The sequence below is a fragment of the Ranitomeya variabilis genome, chromosome 2, assembly GCF_051348905.1.
Source record: "Ranitomeya variabilis isolate aRanVar5 chromosome 2, aRanVar5.hap1, whole genome shotgun sequence".
NCBI lineage: Eukaryota > Metazoa > Chordata > Amphibia > Anura > Dendrobatidae > Ranitomeya > Ranitomeya variabilis.
Genome location: NC_135233.1, coordinates 761283099 through 761303730, shown reverse-complemented (window position 1 = coordinate 761303730; position 20632 = coordinate 761283099). Strand labels below are relative to the sequence as shown.

The 20632-nt window shown below is 42.2% G+C and overlaps 1 protein-coding gene across 2 annotated transcripts in view; it reads left to right on the top strand.

Annotated features, from left to right (window-relative positions):
- The window catches only part of MANEA (mannosidase endo-alpha), a 71224-nt gene extending 50969 nt beyond the window's left edge, over positions 1-20255 (top strand). For both annotated transcript variants that reach the window (XM_077289710.1, XM_077289709.1), the window contains exon 5: positions 17753-20255. In XM_077289710.1, coding sequence (XP_077145825.1) covers positions 17753-18389 — 637 coding nt within the window. In that variant the 3' untranslated portion in view covers positions 18390-20255. The remainder of the gene's footprint in view (positions 1-17752) is intronic.
- The last annotated feature ends 377 nt before the right edge of the window (positions 20256-20632 follow it).

Below are 20632 nucleotides of genomic sequence, written 5' to 3'. Positions count from 1 at the left end.
ACTCGTTTTAATTGGATTTCTGCGGATCAGGGAGTATATTGGTTGTTTATTATTTTAATATTTTTTATGACACTGGCTTCGGGGATCAAAGTGACAAGTGATGGTGAGTATGTAATCTATGTTATATGTACTGTATGTCTGTATGTATGTACTGTATGTCTGTATGTATGTATGCGCATGTCGTCGCATGGCGCATGCCGTCGTGTGGCGCATGTCGTCGCATGTCGCATGGCGCATGTCGTCACATGGCGCATGTCGTCGTATGCCGTTGCTTGGCGCATGCAGTCGCATGGCGCATGTCGTCGCATGGCGCATGCAGTCGCATGGCGCATGTCGTCGCATGGCGCATGCCGTCGCATGGCGCATGCAGTCGCATGGCGCATGTCGTCGCATGGCGCATGCCGTCGCATGCATCATGTCGTCGCATGGCGCATGCCGTCGCATGCATCATGTCGTCGCATGGTGCATGTTGCATGGCGGCGCATGTTCTGTATGTGTGTATGTACTGTATATGTGTGTGGTTTTTTTTTTTTTACATTCAACACATTAGCCGGATGATGGGACTACTACTGTCCCATCATTGGCTAATGTGTCACTGACTGTCACTGTAGCAGGCAGAGCCCGATGGGACTTGTAGTCCCATCGGACAATGCCTGCACACAGAGACACACACACACACACACACACACCAAAGACCACCCCACCCCCCGCAGCAGACCCAGCACATACTGACGCAGAGCCCCGGCGCCGTACCTACATACCGGCGCTGGCACGCAGAGCACCGGCGCCGGCCCCCACCCCCACATACCGGCGCAGAGCCCCGGCGCTGTACCCACATACCGGCGTTGGCACGCAGGGCACCGGCACCCACCCCCACATGCCGGCGCAGAGCCCCGGCGCTGTACCCGCATACCGGTGCTGGCACGCAGAGCACCGGCGCCGGCACGAACATACAGACCCCAGCGCCCGCACCTTCATCATCCCTGCCTAGCCCCGCCCGCCCCCAGCACAGCCCCGCAGGCAGCCACCAGCCCCGCCCACAGCCCAGTCACTCTTGATGAGTGACTGCTCTGACTGTGCGGCTGGGACACGCCTGCTGCTGACGTCACGTCAATTTCCAGAGCCTGGAAATTGACGTGACGTCGGAAATAAGCGGCGGCTGCAGCCTGGGGGTCACGCGACCCGGACTCCGCCGCCGCTACAGCGCCGCTCACAGGCAAAAGCGGCAACAAAAGGTATTTGCACAATTCATCAGGGGCCCCGGGGGGATACATTGGGGGGTTAATTGAAAGTAGTGGACAACCCCTTTAAGGTTTTCACACCTCTTTTGGAAAGTCTGTTAAAATGAGCTGGGATAGGACAAGGCATGGCAATGCCTGGTCATCTAATTTACCATATATACTCGAGTATAAGCCGAGATTTCCAGCCCAAATTTTTGGGCTGAAAGTGCCCCTCTCGGCTTATACTCGAGTCATGATCGGTGGTGGGGTCGGCGGGTGAGGACTGTCATATACTCACCTAGTTCCGGCGTTCCTGTCGCTCCCCCTGCCCGTCCCACGGTCTCCGGGTGCCGCAGCCTCTTCCCCTGAGCGGTCACGTGGGACCGCTCATTAGAGAAATGAATAGGCTGCTCCACCTCCCATAGGGGCGGAGCCGCCTATTCATTTCTCTAATGAAGCGGTGCCGGTGACCGCTGATAGAGGAAGAGGCTGCGGCACCGAAGACCAGCTGTCCGGTGTAAGGAGCGGGACGCCGGGAGCAGGTAAGTATGTCATATTCACCTGTCCTCGTTCCACACGCCGGGCGTCGCACCATCTTCCCGGCGTCTCTCCGCACTGACTGTGCAGGTCAGAGGGCGCGATGACGCATATCGTGTGCGCGCCGCCCTCTGCCTGATCAGTCAGTGCAGAGAGACGCCGGGACGGGACGTGAGGAGCTGCAAGCAAGAGAGGTGAGTATGTGTTGGTTTTTTTTTATTGCAGCAGCAGCAATGGCACAGATTTATGTGGAGCATCTATGGGGCAACGGTGCAGAGCACTATATGGCACAGCTATGGGACAACGGTGCAGAGCACTATATGGCACAGCTATGGGGGAAAGGTGCAGAGCATTATATATATGGCATAGCTATGGGGCAACGGTGCAGAGCATTATATATATGGCATAGCTATGGGGCAACGGTGCAGAGCATTATATATATGGCACAGCTATGGGGCAACGGTGCAGAGCATTATATATATGGCACAGCTATGGGGCAACGGTGCAGAGCACTATATATATGGCACAGCTATGGGGCAACGGTGCAGAGCGCTATATGGCACAGCTATGGGGCAACGGTGCAGAGCACTATATGGCACAGCTATGGGGCAACGGTGCAGAGCACTATATGGCACAGCTATCTATGGGGCAACGGTGCAGAGCATTATATATATGGCACAGCTATCTATGGGGCAACGGTGCAGAGCATTGTATATATGGCACAGCTTTATGTGGAGTATCTATGGGGCAACGGTGCAGAGCATTGTATATATGGCACAGCTTTATGTGGAGCATCTATGGGGCCATAATGAACGGTGCAGAGCATTATATATGGCACAGCTTTATGTGGAGCATCTATGGGGCCATAATGAACGGTGCAGAGCATTATATGTGGCACAGCTTTATGTGGAGCATCTATGGGGCCATAATGAACGGTGCAGAGCATTATATGTGGCACAGCTTTATGTGGAGCATCTATGGGGCCATAATGAACGGTATGGAGTATCTATTTTTAATTTTGAAATTCACCGGTAGCTGCTGCATTTTCCACCCTAGGCTTATACTCGAGTCAATACGTTTTCCCAGTTTTTTGTGGCAAAATTAGGGGGGTCGGCTTATACTCGAGTATATACGGTATGATAAGTTGTGGTATAGTTTACCCACAAATCTTACTCCGTTCTCTGGAGCGTGACATAAGATTTGTGACGAGAGACACGGAGACGCTTATTACTAGTGATGGGTGAACCCGAACAGTAAAGTATGGGGTCCGTACCAAACACCTAGTGTCCGTGCACGGACCCTGAATATGAGTTTCTCCAGAAAGTCTGTGTTACTGCTCAGGTTCGGCAGCCCAAACATCATCTGTTTTCCACTCTACCATCTGTGTGACAGCGTGAGAAACACTGGCAGCTCCGATCGCGGTAATTACGTTGCTGCCTGTCAGAGCATTGTTCCCATGCTGTCAGATGACAGCATGTGAGTCAGCAGCTCTGACCAGCGGTAAAAAGGTTACCGCTCAGGCGTCGGCTAATGATAGTACTACTCACATCATCCTACACCTGCTCTCACTGGATATATCGAAAAAAGGATGATATTGAGTCTAATAGTAGAAAACATCCAATACTTTATTATTTAAAACATTGCACCAGGCATGAAGAGGTGAACATACAAAAACAAGTCTAAAACAATGCTGCATAGGCAATGGCAGGAGGGATGTGACAGGTGGTCAAATACTAAATGCAGTGGTGGGCTGGATAGAATGTGTGCCCCTCAACATTACACACGCTCAGTGCCGGGCACACACTGAAATTCTGACATGCTCAAATAAACATAGTGAGTGCTGCGGCCATACATAATCATATAAGAGCTAATGCTCAAATTCAAAAAGCAACAGCGCCACACAGTTGGTAAATAGAGCAGAGCATATAACAAATAATTACCCACCGCAATCAAGGGAGACACTCCTGGCACACGCCTCCGCCCCAACGCGCGTTTCGGTAAACAACCTTCGTCAGGGGGCACTGAATACCTGCAGACGCGTGTCTTAAAAAGAAGAAATAACCCCGGAAGTATCAGATACACATGACCCGGAAGTGAAGGAGCGCTGCCATGCCAACAACAACGCTTAGCGCGCACCGATACCACGGTGAGGGGAGGAAACCACGGGGGCCCCACGTGATCCCCAACACCCATCCGAGATCGGAAAGCGCGCACGCGCAGTGTGGCTGGCAAGCACTACCAATGAAACAAGTGAGTATACTGGTGAAAAAATGTAACCTGTTAACCATTCATGATGCATAGCTACCAAATCTAAGCTAGTGAGTGATGTCCACAGCCGCAATGATCCTAAATCCTACCAGAGGCAATCACAAACACAAATCTGCTACTATCTCCCATAGAATACCAAGGAATAAGGGGCATCGCATAGTGCACCAGCCATGGCAGCATCACTCACAGCCACACACTCCATATGGGCCGCGTAACGGAATCCCACCTATACAAATTGTTAATAATAACCCTCAATATCCCATAAATACATAACAACCATTCCCAAAATCATAAGAAATAACAAGATATACAGTGGAAACTAACAAACAGATATCCTCACTGTCTGTTAATATAGGGATACAATATTATACATAACAGACGCCAAAAAACATATAAGGACTGAAACATGGAAACATAATATCGACAGTCCGCACTCATAATCTTGCTATATCTCAATATCAGAGAGGCAGTCCATAAGTTATTCAATTTCAACCGAGGAGGAGCTGGAATCCATGGTAGTAAACCTGATATTCTTCCACCAGCCATGACAGGATACACCATCGGGTGGGCAGCTTATATAGCATCACAACAATCGGGGTAAGACACAAATCGACACTAGGAAAGAAATGTAACGGTTAAAAACAGAATTAAAACAAATTGCCAAATACAACGTGTGTTTGGTACTTACTAGCTATTAGGATTTACGTACCATGCAGTTCAATACTATAAGTAGGTATAAGTATAAGTAGGTATTTACCTGCTCTCACTGATAGCAGCGAAAGCAAGCATACATTGATGAGTATTCTTCAGCTTGTGCAATAAACAATTAAAAAAAAAATGGAGTGGGTTCCCCTCTATTTTTGATAATCAGGATAGGTAAAGTTGACAGCTGTTGGCTGCAATCGCCATCTGTCATCTTTATATTGGCTAGTAATCAAAGATAGAGGGGTCCCCACACCGTATTTTTTAAATTATTTAAATAAATAATTTAAAAAAAAGCCTGGGATTCCCCCGCCCTATTTTTGGCAACCAGCCAAGCTAAAGCAGACTCGAGGCTGGTATTTTCAGACTGGGAAGAGGCCATGGCTGTTGACTCTCCACAGCCTAAAAATAGCAGCCTGCATCTGCCCCAGAAAAGGTGCATCTATTAGATGCACCAATTCTGGCGTTTTGCCCTGCTCTTCCCACTTGCTCTGGTGCGGTGGCAAGTGGGGTAGTAGGTTTGGGATTGATGTCAGCTGATTATTGGAAGAAGGAGAGTTAAAAACAATAATAGTAGCCATGACCTCACAGCTTGTTTTGCAATTTCTCTTGATTGCACCAATACCCTACATGTAATCAGGAAATACTTTTCAGGCACAGTGCGAAGCTCAGAAGGGAAGGAGCGCCATATTATATTTCAGATTTTATAGCTATGATTGCTTCTTTTTTTTCATGGCGCTCACTGAAGGGGTTAACTAGTGTGGCAGTTTTATGGACCGGATCATTCCGGACTCAGCAATATCAAATACAGTGCCTTGCAAAAGTATTCGGCCCCCTGGAACTTTTCATCCTTTTCCCACAAATCATGCTTCAGACATAAAGATACCAAATGTAAATACATTTTTGGTGAATTATCAACAACAAGCAGAAGACAATTGTGAAGCTGAACGAAATTTATTGCTTTTTTAACATTTTTGTGGAAATTAAAAAACTGAAAAGTGGGGCGTGCAATATTATTCGGCCCCTTTAACTTAATACTTTGTTGCACCACCTTTTGCTGCGATTACAGCTGTAAATCGCTTGGGGTATGTCTCTATCAGTTTTGTACTTCGAGAGACTGAAATTCTTGCCCATTCTTCCTTGAAAAAAATATATCACCGAAAAAATCAGATACCAGCGTCTTACATTAAATTATTCACCGAAAAGAGACACTATATTTTCAGATAATCAATAGCCAATAAAACTTAACCTTTAATTAATATAGATAAAATTCCAACACCAATCACGACCTAAAAACATGTATGGCTGCAAACAAAGATACTGGGTGCTCTATCTCCCTAGAGGGCTTAACTATCTAGTCCCTACCTCACAGCAGAGGTTGGCACCCTAATAATCCTTCGCAATGGCGCCCCTGCTCAACGTAGGCTGCCCTATCTGTCCCTAGTAGGCCCTATCGTGCAGAAGATAGTAACAACAACATACAGCAGTCCATACACTACAGACAGCACAACAAATGAAACTGAGCAAAAAAAGGGTGTAGTATGGTGTACCTATGAATAGTACAATCAATAGGTCAAATGCCACTTTTTTATATATGTACACCATACAAAAAACAGGGACCTGTGCTGATCGTGTCCAAATTTCAACACTTCAAAAAAATTGCACATTAAATCCGGCCCGTTCTGCAGCTGAATAACCTATACCCCTGCACTGTACCTAGAAATGAACAGCCTATCTGCGGGGGTTGGAGCCCTAAATACCTGCGCAGATGGCGCCCCCGCTCCAGTCGACTGTCCCTAAACCAACCTCTACCATATACCAAGGTACAAAGCTAAATGATCAGCTCAATAGTACAACAAAGTAAAGTGCAGAAATACAGCAGGATAAAGTGCAGAAAATAGTGCTATATAAATACACAAAAATGCCCAGTAACAATTCTCATATGTAGATAATTCACATTAACAAGCATGTTCAGCCCATAAGTATGTTTAGCTCGACGCGTTTCCCCCATATAGGTTCATCAGGAGACATACTCATGTTATATTATGGTCAAAAAACTTATCTGTATGCTATCAGGGGATGATCTGTTAGAGCAATCCTCCCTCAGGTGCAGTGGGGAACAATGTCCATCCAAAGTCTGCGGGACTGTATCAGCCTTGTAGTAAGTGCGCTTACCATACTCTTTATATCTCCATGTGGCCATTGACCCACGCTATTCAGAAGAACTTCCGGGTAAGCGAATGTGCACCAATCACTCGAGTGGAACGCATATGCGTTCCAATTATCGCATGCGCAGTAGAAATTACTCAGCGCGTGCGCACTTAAGATTATCTGTTGTACTATGCGCCTACGTGGAACATTATACTATGCGCATGCGTGAGATTCACCATCTGTTGATCTATGCGCCTGCGTGAGATTCAGAAGAAGAACGCAAATGCGCTCCAAACCTTAGCGATTTATACGTTCATACTTATAAAAAATATATATAAATGATAACATTAAGGCACATTTTATGTGAACTATGGATCGATATATATACAAATTTTATGTATGTATTTTACCTCACTAAAAATAATTAGCCACTTACTACAATATATGTTATCACATCCTAAAGTAAGTCGTGTTGATAACTAAGAATTATTTAATAAGATATAATAAATTAATTAAATTATGACCACCTCCTATTTTGGACCAATGGGTCAACGTTTTTTTTTAGTTCTATCCAGAATTTTTATGTAGAGAAAAAGGCTATTAAACAAAACAACCAAACTGCAACTGGTCATTAAGACCCCTTGGTTTACTACTCTTCATTCTATAAATCCATTTTGCTTCCTTCTGAAGAATACACCTATCCCAGTCACCTCCTCTCACTGATGGTTTAATAACCTCAATCACAGAGAAACTACAACAACTCAAATCCCCCCCATGCACCCTCCTTACATGGTTCGAGATTGGGGTGTCTCTTTCATTAAGAATATCCCCAATGTGTTCCCCCATTCTTCTACGCAACTCTCGTTTAGTTTTTCCCACACAATCCATGGGGCAACTACATTGGAAAAGATAGACAGCGTGGGTCAATGGCCACATGGAGATATAAAGAGTATGGTAAGCGCACTTACTACAAGGCTGATACAGTCCCGCAGACTTTGGATGGACATTGTTCCCCACTGCACCTGAGGGAGGATTGCTCTAACAGATCATCCCCTGATAGCATACAGATAAGTTTTTTGACCATAATATAACATGAGTATGTCTCCTGATGAACCTATATGGGGGAAACGCGTCGAGCTAAACATACTTATGGGCTGAACATGCTTGTTAATGTGAATTATCTACATATGAGAATTGTTACTGGGCATTTTTGTGTATTTATATAGCACTATTTTCTGCACTTTATCCTGCTGTATTTCTGCACTTTACTTTGTTGTACTATTGAGCTGATCATTTAGCTTTGTACCTTGGTATATGGTAGAGGTTGGTTTAGGGACAGTCGACTGGAGCGGGGGCGCCATCTGCGCAGGTATTTAGGGCGCCAACCCCCGCAGATAGGCTGTTCATTTCTAGGTACAGTGCAGGGGTATAAGTTATTCAGCTGCAGAACGGGCCGGATTTAATGTGCAATTTTTTTGGAGTGTTGAAATTTGGACACGATCAGCACAGGTCCCTGTTTTTTGTATGGTGTACATATATAAAAAAGTGGCATTTGACCTATTGATTGTACTATTCATAGGTACACCATACTACACCCTTTTTTTGCTCAGTTTCATTTGTTGTGCTGTCTGTAGTGTATGGACTGCTGTATGTTGTTGTTACTATCTTCTGCACGATAGGGCCTACTAGGGACAGATAGGGCAGCCTACGTTGAGCAGGGGCGCCATTGCGAAGGATTATTAGGGTGCCAACCTCTGCTGTGAGGTAGGGACTAGATAGTTAAGCCCTCTAGGGAGATAGAGCACCCAGTATCTTTGTTTGCAGCCATACATGTTTTTAGGTCGTGATTGGTGTTGGAATTTTATCTATATTAACTAAAGGTTAAGTTTTATTGGTTATTGACCATTCTTCCTTGGCAAACAGCTCGAGCTCAGTGAGGTTTGATGGAGATCGTTTGTGAACAGCAGTTTTCAGCTCTTTCCACAGATTCTCAACTGAATTGAGGTCTGGACTTTGACTTTGCCATTCTAACACATGGATACGTTTATTTGTGAACCATTCCATTGTAGATTTTGCTTTATGTTTAGGATCATTGTCTTGTTGGAAGACAAATCTCCATCCCAGTCTCAGGTCTTATGCAGACTCCATCAGGTTTTCTTCAAGAATGGTCCTGAATTTGGCTCCACCCATTTCCCATCAATTTTAACCATCTTCCCTGTCCCTGCTGAAGAAAAGCAGGCCCAAACCATGATGCTGCCACCACCATGTTTGACAGTGGGGATGGTGTGTTCAGGGTGATGAGCTGTGTTGCCTTTACGCCAAATATATCCTTTGGCATTATTGCCAAAAAGTTCGATTTTGGTTTCATCTGACCAGTGCACCTTCTTCCACATGTTTGGTGTGTCTCCCAGGTGGCTTTTTGCAAACTTTAAACAACACTTTTTATGGATATCTTTGAGAAATGGCTTTCTTCTTGCCACTCTTTTTTATAAAGGCCAGATTTGTGCAGTGTACAACTGATTGTTGTCCTATGGACAGACTGTCCCACCTCAGCTGTAGATCTCTGCAGTTCATCCAGAGTGATCATGGGCTCTTGGCTGCATCTCTGATCAGTCTTCTCCTTGTTTGAGATGAAAGTTTAGAGGGACGGCCTGGACTTGGTAGATTTGCAGTGGTATGACACTCCTTCCATTTCAATATGATCGCTTGCACAGTGCTCCTTGGGATGTTTAAACTTTTGGAAATCATTTTGTATCCAAATCTGGCTTTAAACTTCTCCACAACAGTATCACGGACCTGCCTCTTGTGTTCCTTGGTCTTCATGATGCTCTCTGTGCTTCAAACAGAACCCTGAGACTATCACAGAGCAGGTGCATTTATACGGAGACTTGATTACACACAGGTGGATTATATTTATCATCATTAAGCATTTAGGACAACATTGGATCATTCAGAGATCCACAATGAACTTCTGGAGTGAGTTTGCTGCACTGAAAGTAAAGGGGCCGAATAATATTGCACGCCCCACTTTTCAGTTTTTGAATTTCCACAAAAATTTAAAATAACCAATACATTTCATTCAACTTCACAATTGTGTTCCACTTGTTGTTGATTCTTCACCAAAAATTTACAGTTGGTATCTTTTTATCTTTGAAGCATATGTGGGAAAAGGTTGAAAAGTTCCAGAGGGCCGAATACTTTCGCAAGGCAATGTGTGTGAATTTTTTAAAATATTTTTACATAAGTGTGTATTTATTAGTGTAAATATATTGTTTAATTCTTATTATTTTGTAATTATTTTTTTGTAATCTATTTACAATTTTTTTCTTACTTAGTCCCTTTTAGTTACTTTTTTTCACTTTGATCTCCGGTATGATGCATTGCAGTTCACCAGCACTGCAATTCATATACTTGTACAGAAGCTTCTTAGACCGTGTTCTGAGCATAGTCTAAGAAGCTTTCATCAGCTTGGTTGGTTGAGCCTGTATGTTTATATTCGTTTGACTATTGGTCCTGTTATTTGCATACCCTTGTATATTACGTGTTTACATTTCTAATGGGACAATTTGTATAAATGTTGGCACCATTATAATTATGGTATCTACTATTCTTTATTTATTTATGCATTCCCTTTATGAAGTTCTTACACCTACCTTGTTATTTCTACCCTGCATTTATTTGCATGTATTTGATTATTTGGTTATCTTGACATACATTTTTTACCTATGCACTTTTTTTTACAGAATCTAACATTTGGGGGTAATTTTTACACTCTTCCCCCTTTTGGGCTCACCCACACCCATTATCTGTATTTTCCCATGTTGGATATTTTTTCCCTATTCCCTGCTTTTAATCATGTTTCTTAATAAAGATTTATATTATTGGTATTTATAACTGTACTATCACTTTTCTTTCTTTCTTCTTGCATATTTCCTTCTTTGTATATTTTTATTTAGGTCTTTCCTTCCTTGTGGTTACAATTCTATTTATTCATATTACTTATATGGGGCGATTAATTCAACAATACTTTACAGTCATCATCATCACTGTCCCCATTGGAGCTTATAATCTACATTCCCCATCATTATGTCAGTGTGTGGGAGGAAACCGGAGAACCCGGAGGAAACCCACGCAAACACAGGGAGAACACACAAACTACTTGCAGATATTGTCCTTGGTGACATTTGTGCCCAGGACCTCAGCGCTGCAAAACAACAGGGCTAACCACTGAGCCACCGTATTGCCCATTTCATCAGTATTTACACATTTTTAATACTCCATATTGAAACTAAAGGGCTTTAGTGGAACAAATGCAATAGAAATATATTTTAGTCTCAAGTGTAAGTTTATAAAGTGTAGGAAAAGGATTATGGGAGCCAAATTATTTAAATTTGTGATGTGATAATGATAGCTGTGACATAAAGTGTTTATTGAAGGTAGTGAGGTGTGAGACTAGCGAGAAGATGAGCAGTGATGTGGATGAATTGTTTAAGCAAGGAGTTTAAGCAAAGCTGACAGATTTCATAAGTTTATGCAGCAACAAAATGAGTTCCTTAAGCCCGACAGAACTTCCAGCTAGCTGATGACAGAAAAGTCTAATAACATCAGTGATTGTTTTTTTATGCCTTTGCTGTGTATATTAAAGGGAATCTGTCAGTAAGTTATGCTATGTAATCTAAGTGCAGCATAGTGTAGAGACAGAAATTTGTGATGCGTCATTTACTGTAGTTTTGATGAAATTACTCTCTTATCTGAAGGAAATTATCAAGGACTAGTAAATTTGCTGCCATATAGTCCAATCACACCCCCACCACTGATCAGCAGCCTTCTGCCTATGCACAGTGTACACAGAAAGCTGCCAATCAGTGGTTAGGGTGGGGTTATAGAGCTCAGTATTCATAGAACTGGTAGATCCGCAGCAAATATAAGTGATTTTTATCAAAACTACAACACATATGCCAGTAAGTGATACATTGCTGGAATCAGGGTCTCGGCCCTTACATCATGTTGCTCTTAGACGAAGTAGCAAATACCTGGTGACATGTTCCCTTTAAAGTACTGTTCTGTAAGGCTAAACCCTTTCCCATCAAATCCATTTTTCACCTTCATGACCAAACCAAATTTTTAGAATCTGATGTGTCACTTTTTGAGGTAACAACATTGAAACGATTCTACATATCCCAGTGATTCTGAGTTTGTTTTTTCATGGCATATTGTACTTTATGATGGTAGTACCGTATTTTTCTGACCATAAGACGCACTTTTTTTCCTCCAAATTTGGGAGAAAAGTGTGAGTGTGTCTTATGGTAGGAGTCTATAAAGAGAAAATACACTGGCACTGAAGAATAATATAGCTTTCTTTCATTATTCACATAGGGGGATCCTTTCAGCTTGAAGGGAGTATCGCCACACTAAAAGGACCTGGGTGGTGCTATGCATGCACTTGCAATAATCCCAGAAGGTAAACATCAAAGAATAAAAGTTGCAGCACTCACCCGTCAGTCTTCAATTCTTTATCATGAAGATGGACCCGTAGAAGCGCAATCGCGCGAAACGGCCGTCGTCTGTCTCGTCTCTGCACATCCCTGCTCCCCTCATTAGCCCTAGCCGTCTCTGTGCCACTTCCTATGTTGGATTGTTCTTGCAAATAAAGAATTGAAGACTGACGGGTGAGTGCTGCAACTTTTATTCTTTGATGTCTTATGGTAGGGATGTAGCATGTGGGGAGGGGGGCAGGAGCGAGTGTTCTCGCACTGTTATCCCACTTCAGGAGGCAGAAAAATGTCCCTACTGCCGGGAATCAGTGCTGGGGAAACCATGTGGTCCCGATGATTAAGTGCAGTGAATATTCATTAGCTACTCCCCGCCCACCTATCAGCTGAGCGGTGAGCCGGGAGCAGCAAATGAATACTGCACTTAAGCAGGGACACACATGGTTTCCTCAGCGCTGATTGCTGCAGCAGCTGGGGAGATCCGTGTGTCCGGGGGAGGAGGAGGCAGCAGCAGGGGCCAGGGGAGAGGAGATCGCTGGTACCTTCCTGGGCTGGAGCTGAGTGCTGTGCAGTGTGCACAAGGAGGACCTGTGATGATGTCAGAAGTGGGCAGGCTGGAGCATCACATGGCGGCACAGAGCCCTCCCTCTTCTTGACACCATCACAGGTCCTTCAGACTCCAACACTAGAATCTGCAAGCTTCCATTACCTGTGTTGTGGAAAGGCAACAAGAGGGAGGGCTCTGTGGGTGCAGTCATGGGATGCTTTTACCTCACCACAGTGGCTGGCTGCCACAATTAAGAGGTTAGTCTTTCCAAAACACAATAAAGCACTCTGCCCCTCCTTTAGTGAACTATAACTCCCAGCATGTCATAGGATCTGCAGGACATGCTGGGAGTCATAGTTCTCCCATGGGATTTTAAAGCAGCACTCCAGTGTTATTTTTCAGTGCTGGAGTGGTGCTTTCAATATAAGCCCTGTGCCCCCATTCTTATACTCACCCTCCAGCGTCTTCATATAGTACTTCACAGACACCACACTGGTCCCGCAGCTTCCAACATAATAACATACTATTATATATAATAACACCACATATAATAGTATGTTATTAAATATTTTACCACATTTTTTTGCTTCAAATATTTTTTTCCCTATTTTCCACCTCTAAAACCTGGGTGCGCCTTATAGTCCAGTGCGTCTTATAGTCCGAAAAATACGGGTACATTTAAGTCAATAAAACTTGCATTCATTAATAAAAATATTAAATAATTAGAAATATTTTCAACCTTTACATTTTTATTCCCATAAAACAGTCATACCACACACTATAGTTACTAAGGAAACATTAACCATATGTTCTTTACGTCTACTTTATTTTTGAATTGTCTTTTTTGTTAGGGTCATAGCTTTAAAGTTTAGCAGTAATTTTTTTCCCTTTTTATTTTTTTCAAGGAAATTTACGAAACTTGTTTTTTTTAGTTTTGAAGTGACTTTGTGGGGCCCTTATGTTAGAAAACCCCCCAAATAAGAGCCCACTTTAACCCCTTAAGCCCCGAGGGTGGTTTGCACGTTAATGACCGGGCCAATTTTTACAATTCTGACCACTGTCTCTTTATGAGGTTATAACTCTGGAACGCTTCAACGGATCTTGGCGATTCTGACATTGTTTTCTCGTGAGATATTCTACTTCATGTTATTGGTAAAATTTATTCGATATAACTTGAGTTTATTTGTGAAAAAAATGGATATTTGGCGAAAATTTAGAAAATTTCACAATTTTCCAACTTTGAATTTTTATGGCCTTAAATTACAGAGATATGTCACGCAAAATACTTAATAAATAACATTTCCCACATGTCTACTTTACATCAGCACAATTTTGGAACCAAAATTTTTTTTTGTTAGGGAGTTATAAGGGTTAAAAGTTGACCAGAAATTTCTCATTTTTACAACACCATTTTTTTTAGGGACCACATCTCATTTGAAGTCATTTTGAGGGGTCTATATGATAGAAAATACCCAAGTGTGACACCATTCTAAAAACTGCACCCCTCAAGGTGCTCAAAACCACTTTCAAGAAGTTTATTAACCCTTCAGGTGTTTCACAGGAATTTTTGGAATGTTTAAATAAAAATGAACATTTAACTTTTTTTCACACAAAATGTATTTCAGCTCCAATTTGTTTTATTTTACCAAGGGTAACAGGAGAAAATGGACCACAAAAGTTGTTGTACAATTTGTCCTGAGTATGCCGATACCCCATATGTGGGGGTAAACCATTGTTTGGGTGCATGGCAGAGCTCGGAAGGGAAGGAGCGCCATTTGACTTTTCAATGCAAAATTGACTGGAATTTATATGGGACGCCATGTTGCGTTTGGAGAGCCCCTGATGTGCCTAAACAATGAAACCCCCCACAAGTGAGACCATTTTGGAAAGTGGACCCCCTAAGGAACTTATCTAGATGTGTGGTGAGCACTTTAACCCACCAAGTGCTTCACAGAAGTTTATAATGCAGAGCCGTAAAAATAAAAAATCATATTTTTTCACAAAAATGATCTTTTCACCCCCAATTTTTTATTTTCCCAAGGGTAAGAGAAGAAATTGGACCCCAAAAATTGTTGTGCAATTTGTCCTGAGTACGCTGATACCCCATATGTGGGAGTAAACCATTGTTTGGGTGCATGCCAGAGCTCGGAAGTGAAGGAGCGCCATTTGACTTTTCAATGCAAAACTGACTGGAATTTATATGGGACGCCATGTCGCGTTTGGAGAGCCCCTGATGTGCCTAAACATTAAAAACCCCCACAAGTGACACCATTTTGGAAAGTAGACCCCTTAAGGAACTTATCTAGATGGGTTTTGAGAGCTTTGAACCCCCAAGTGTTTCACTACAGTTTATAACGCAGAGCCGTGAAAATAAAAATTCTCTTTTTTTTTTTTTTCAGAAAAATGATTTTTTTAGCCCCCAGTTTTGTATTTTCACAAGGGTAACAGGATAAATTGGACCCCAAAAGTTGTTGTCCAATTTGTCCTGAGTACGCTGATACCCCATATGTGGGGGGGAACCACTGTTTGGGCGCATGGCAGAGCTCGGAAGGGAAGGAGCGCCATTTGGAATGCAGACTTAGATTGATTGGTCTGCAGGCATCACGTTGCATTTGCAGAGCCCCTGATGTACCCAAGCAGTACAAACCCCCCACAAGTGACCACATATTGGAAACTAGACCTCCCAAGGAACTTATCTAGATGTGTTGTGAGAACTTTGAACCCCAAAGTGTTTCACTACAGTTTGTAACGCAGAGCCGTGAAAATAAAAATTCTTTTTTTTTTCACAAAATTGATTTTTAGCCCCCCAAATTTTTATTTTCCCAAGGATAACAAGGGAACTTGGACCGCAAATTTTGTTGTCCAATTTGTCCTGAGTACGCTGATGCCCCATATGTTGGGGTAAACCCCTGTTTGGGCGCACAGGAAAGCTCGGAAGGGAAGGAGCACTGTTTTACTTTTTCAACGCAGAATTGTCTGGAATTGAGATCGGACGCCATGTCGCGTTTGGAGAGCCCCTGATGTGCCTGAACAGTGGAAACTCCCCAATTCTACCTGAAACTCTAATCCAAACACACCCCTAACCCTAATCCCATCTGTAACCCTAACCACACCCCTAACCCTGACATACCCCTAATTCTAATCCCAACCCTACTCCCAACCGTAAATGTAATCCTAACCCTAACTTTAGCCCCAACCCTAACCCTAACTTTAGCCCCAACCCTAACTTTAGCTCCAACCCTAGCTCCAACCCTAACCCTAGCCATAACCCTAGCCATAACCCTAGCCCTAACCCTAGCCCTAACCCTAGCCCTAATGGGAAAATGGAAATAAATACATTTTTTTAATTTTATTATTTTTCCCTAACTAAGCGGGTGATGAAGGGGGTTTGATTTACTTTTATAGCGTTTTTTATATCGGATTTTTATGATTGGCAGCTGTCACACACTAAAAGACGCTTTTTATAGCAAAAAAGTTTTTGCGTCTCCACATTTTGAGACCTCTAATTTTTCCGTATTTTGGTCCACAGAGTCATGTGAGGTCTTGTTTTTTGCGGGACGAGTTGACGTTTTTATTGGTAACATTTTCGGACATGTGACAGTTTTTGATCGCTTTTTATTCCGATTTTTGTGAGGCAGAATGACCAAAAACCAGCTATTCATGAATTTCTTTTGGGGGAGGCATTTATACCGTTCCATGTTTGGTAAAATTGATAAAGCAGTTTTATTCATCGGGTCAGTACGATTACAGCGATATCTCATTTATATCAATTTTTTATGTTTTGGCGCTTTTATACGATAAAAGCTATTTTATAGAAAAAATAATTATTTTGGCATCGCTTTATTCTGAGGACTATAACTTTTTTATCTTTTTGGTTATGATGCTTTATGGCGGCTCGTTTTTTGCGGGACAAGATGCCGTTTTCAGCGGTACCATGGTTATTTATATCCGTCTTTTTGATCGCGTGTTATTCCACTTTTTGTTCGGCGGTATGATAAGAAAGCGTTGTTTTTTTGGCTAGTTTTTTTTTTTTTTTCTTACGGTGTTCACTGAAGGGGTTAACTAGTGGGACAGTTTTATAGGTTGGGTCGTTACGGAAGCGGCGATACTAAATATGTGTACTTTTATTGTTTTGTTGTTTTTTTTTAGATAAAGAAATGTATTTATGGGAATATTATTTATTTTTTTCTTCTTTATTTAGGAATTTTTTTTTTATTTTTTTTTTTACACATGTGAAAATTTTTTTTTTTACTTTGTCCCAGGGGGGGACATCACAGATAGCCGATCTGATAGTTTGCATAGCACTCTATCAGATCGGTGATCATACTTTCATCGGAGCAGGCTGCTCTGCAGCCTGCTCCGACCCGGAAGTACTCCCTGCAGGACCCGGATGCAGCCCCGCGGCCATTTTGGATCCGGGGCCTGCATGGAGAAGACGCTCGGTACAAGGTGAGTACATCGCCTTGTACCGATCGTCTCAGGGAAGCACGCAGGGAGCCCCCTCCCTGCGCGATGCTTCCCTGTACCGCCGGTACACCGCAATCATGTTTGATCGTGGTGTGCCGGGGGTTAATGTGCCGGGGGCGGTCCGTGACGGCGATAGGCAGCTGACACCCGGCCGCGATCGGCTATGACGTACTATCCCGTCGGTGGGAATTAAGGCCCACCCCACCTCGTCGGGATAGTACGTCATATGGGATTAAGGGGTTAAAAACTCTCAATTTTTTTTTTAACTTTTCTTGTGCTTCCCAGAAATGAATGCAAAGTAGAATGAAAACAATATGACTTGCCTTTACATTTACATCATACGTTTTTGTTATTTGTCTGTATTGTAGATATGGAGAGCACCCTGCATTTTACAAATACAAGACGAGAACTGGAAGAAGTCTACCAATGTTTTACATTTATGATTCCTATTTAACATCATCTGATTCATGGGCTAAACTCTTAACATCTTCTGGCTCCCACAGCCTTCGAAATACCAAGTATGATGGGATATTTGTGGCCTTGCTTGTAGAAGAAAAACAAAAGTTTGATATTCAAAAAAGTGGTTTTGATGGAATGTACACTTATTTTGCCGCAAATGGTTTCACATACGGTTCCTCACATCAACACTGGCAAAGTTTGAAAGATTTTTGCGATTCCAACAATTTGATATTCATACCAAGCGTTGGGCCAGGGTACATAGACACTAGCATACGTCCTTGGAACTTCAAAAATACCAGGAATAGAATAAATGGAAAGTATTATGAGACTGCACTAAATGCTGCATTGTTGGTGCGTCCCAGCATTATCTCCATCACATCGTTCAATGAGTGGCATGAAGGAACTCAGATTGAAGCTGCTGTGCCTAAGAAAAATGCTGAGATGAAGTATGAAGACTATTTGCCTCATAAGCCTAACATTTACCTGGAGCTCACTCGAAAGTGGTCAGAAAAGTATATGAAAGAGAGAGAACAATGGCTCGTTTGATGGCTGTGCGAGTTTCACATACAGTACGCCAAGCAACTTCACTTTTATCAGTTTGAGATTAAATTGAGCCTGCTGAAAAATCAATGTTGTACACTGGAATTTTATATGAAATGTATAAGTTCACTTTTATGACACCTTTTACTGTTTCAAAAGGCGTATCTGTTTTTAAAATGTTTCATTGTTACATTATATCTGTATTTGTAGTATTCAGACTGAGGTATGACAAATCACAGCAAACTTTTTTTTAAGTCTCTTTCTGCTATATGCGTGGATGTCGATGGGAATGCTATCATAGTGTATCTAGCAGTCTTATGGTAGGTATACACATGACAACTGTCAACTATGTGCAACGATTTAGGGAGCATTGTTCGAATTTATGTATGGGCGTTTTATTACTCTCCCTTTATTACAAATGTCTGGGCAAAAAAAGGATCAGGCTTGTTGGGTTTTAACATCTTCTATGCTTTCTTCTTCATGGATACTTGACCACATCCTTTTTCTCTGCACGCTCACATTAGCTGAGACTATATTTATGAAGAAATTTAGAGAAATGGCTATCAGTTGAACAAGCATTTGGCTGAAAGATATTTTTAACTTTAGGTCCTGCATGGGACATTGTTGACTGGCCTATTATGTGAGTGATGAAAGATTCACCCCATGATCTCTTCCAGAGTCAGCCATAACTGTCCGACAGACACTTGTAAAGCTGGCAGCTATATCGCCCAACTCTCCAATACATATGCCCAACTGGTTTGGCCGAGTATGCATTTTCAATGGGGAGAGGAGAGGAAGGCACCGCTAGATACTACAGGCGGCAGCTTATCTCATGGGAGAAGAAAAGAATCAGGTCTTGAAATTCCAATTGCCCAATCTTTCTCCCCCACCAGTTCATCTATTAGGGAAAAATCGACAGGTTCCTATACATATTAGATGGTCAGCCAAAACCAGTGGATTCAGCCAACTTTTCTCTAAAGTGTATGGTAATATTTGGATATATATAATAAATAAAATTTTTAGAAAAGTTATCTAGATATTCAAGTTGGACTACATTAGAGTGACTGTAATGTTGGATTGTTGTTTGAAAAAAAAACATTGAAGTATAGATAATTAGAATATATTGGAGAATAGTTTACAATTTGGGAAATTATTTCCAGTGTTTCCATCAGTTAAACTTCAGCTTTTGTTATAACAATCTTTGCTTATTCTGCTACAACATATTCTACAGCACTTTATAGTACCGGAAAGCTGTGTACATGCAGGGTAACCAACCAACAAACCGTGCACAAAGTCAGCGCCTCCTAAAAATAATGTGAAATATGGGTGCAAATCTGCCATGACTGCAACATATGGAAAGAAGGGTTCATACGAGTTTACAATCTAAAGGATGTTAAAAGCATTGATGATGATATAATGCCCTGGTAATGTTGTCAGATACTTCAGAAATGTCATGTCTACAACAATTCCTGCATTATATTCTAATCCAATATTAAACTGCAAACATAAGATAATGCTCCCTATCAGAAAGGCCACATGGAGAAGACAAACCAAGTAACCCAGTAATTCATCCATCAATAGCTTTTCTGCCTAGATGTGTAATATCACACTAGTCTTAGAATACAGCACACTTTTCCATACGCCTCCAACCCACTGAAATACAAATCCATTTTCTAGGCACAGTGCTAATATGATCTAATGACTTAATTCTGCAAGCGGAGAAAAAAAAAACTTAATCTGGAAAGCTCAGCTGTTGAATTTCTTGTTGCTCCATGGATTTTCCTGATTGTGCTTTTATTATTTTCCAACTTTTAAATTGCTGTCAGTTTGAGACTTTTTCTATTGAATTTACATTAAAAGCCGCTGCCTCAATCCATTCAGAATTGCTTGACTTTTTCTGAAAAGCATAAAATATCTGCAAGTTTGTGTTAGAACTGATTTACTAACCTGAAGAGAGGAATAAGGTGATTTATTCAAAATTGTGATTTCCCTGGGAGGTTGGGTGACATGAAAGTATTTATAGATATGGACTAAAGAAAACTCAAACCAGTGACCTACTAAGATTTATGCTCTCAAGTCAGAAATAAAAAATGGTATGTCAAATAGTGTTGGCATGTGTGCAATTATGGAGGCAATTAGTGAGTCTGCACATTTTCAAGACTTTGTATCCGAACTCACTATTAGATACTTGTTAGTACAGTGTAGAAGCCATACTTTATCTGTTTGTCACCGACAGACGCAAGGAAGAT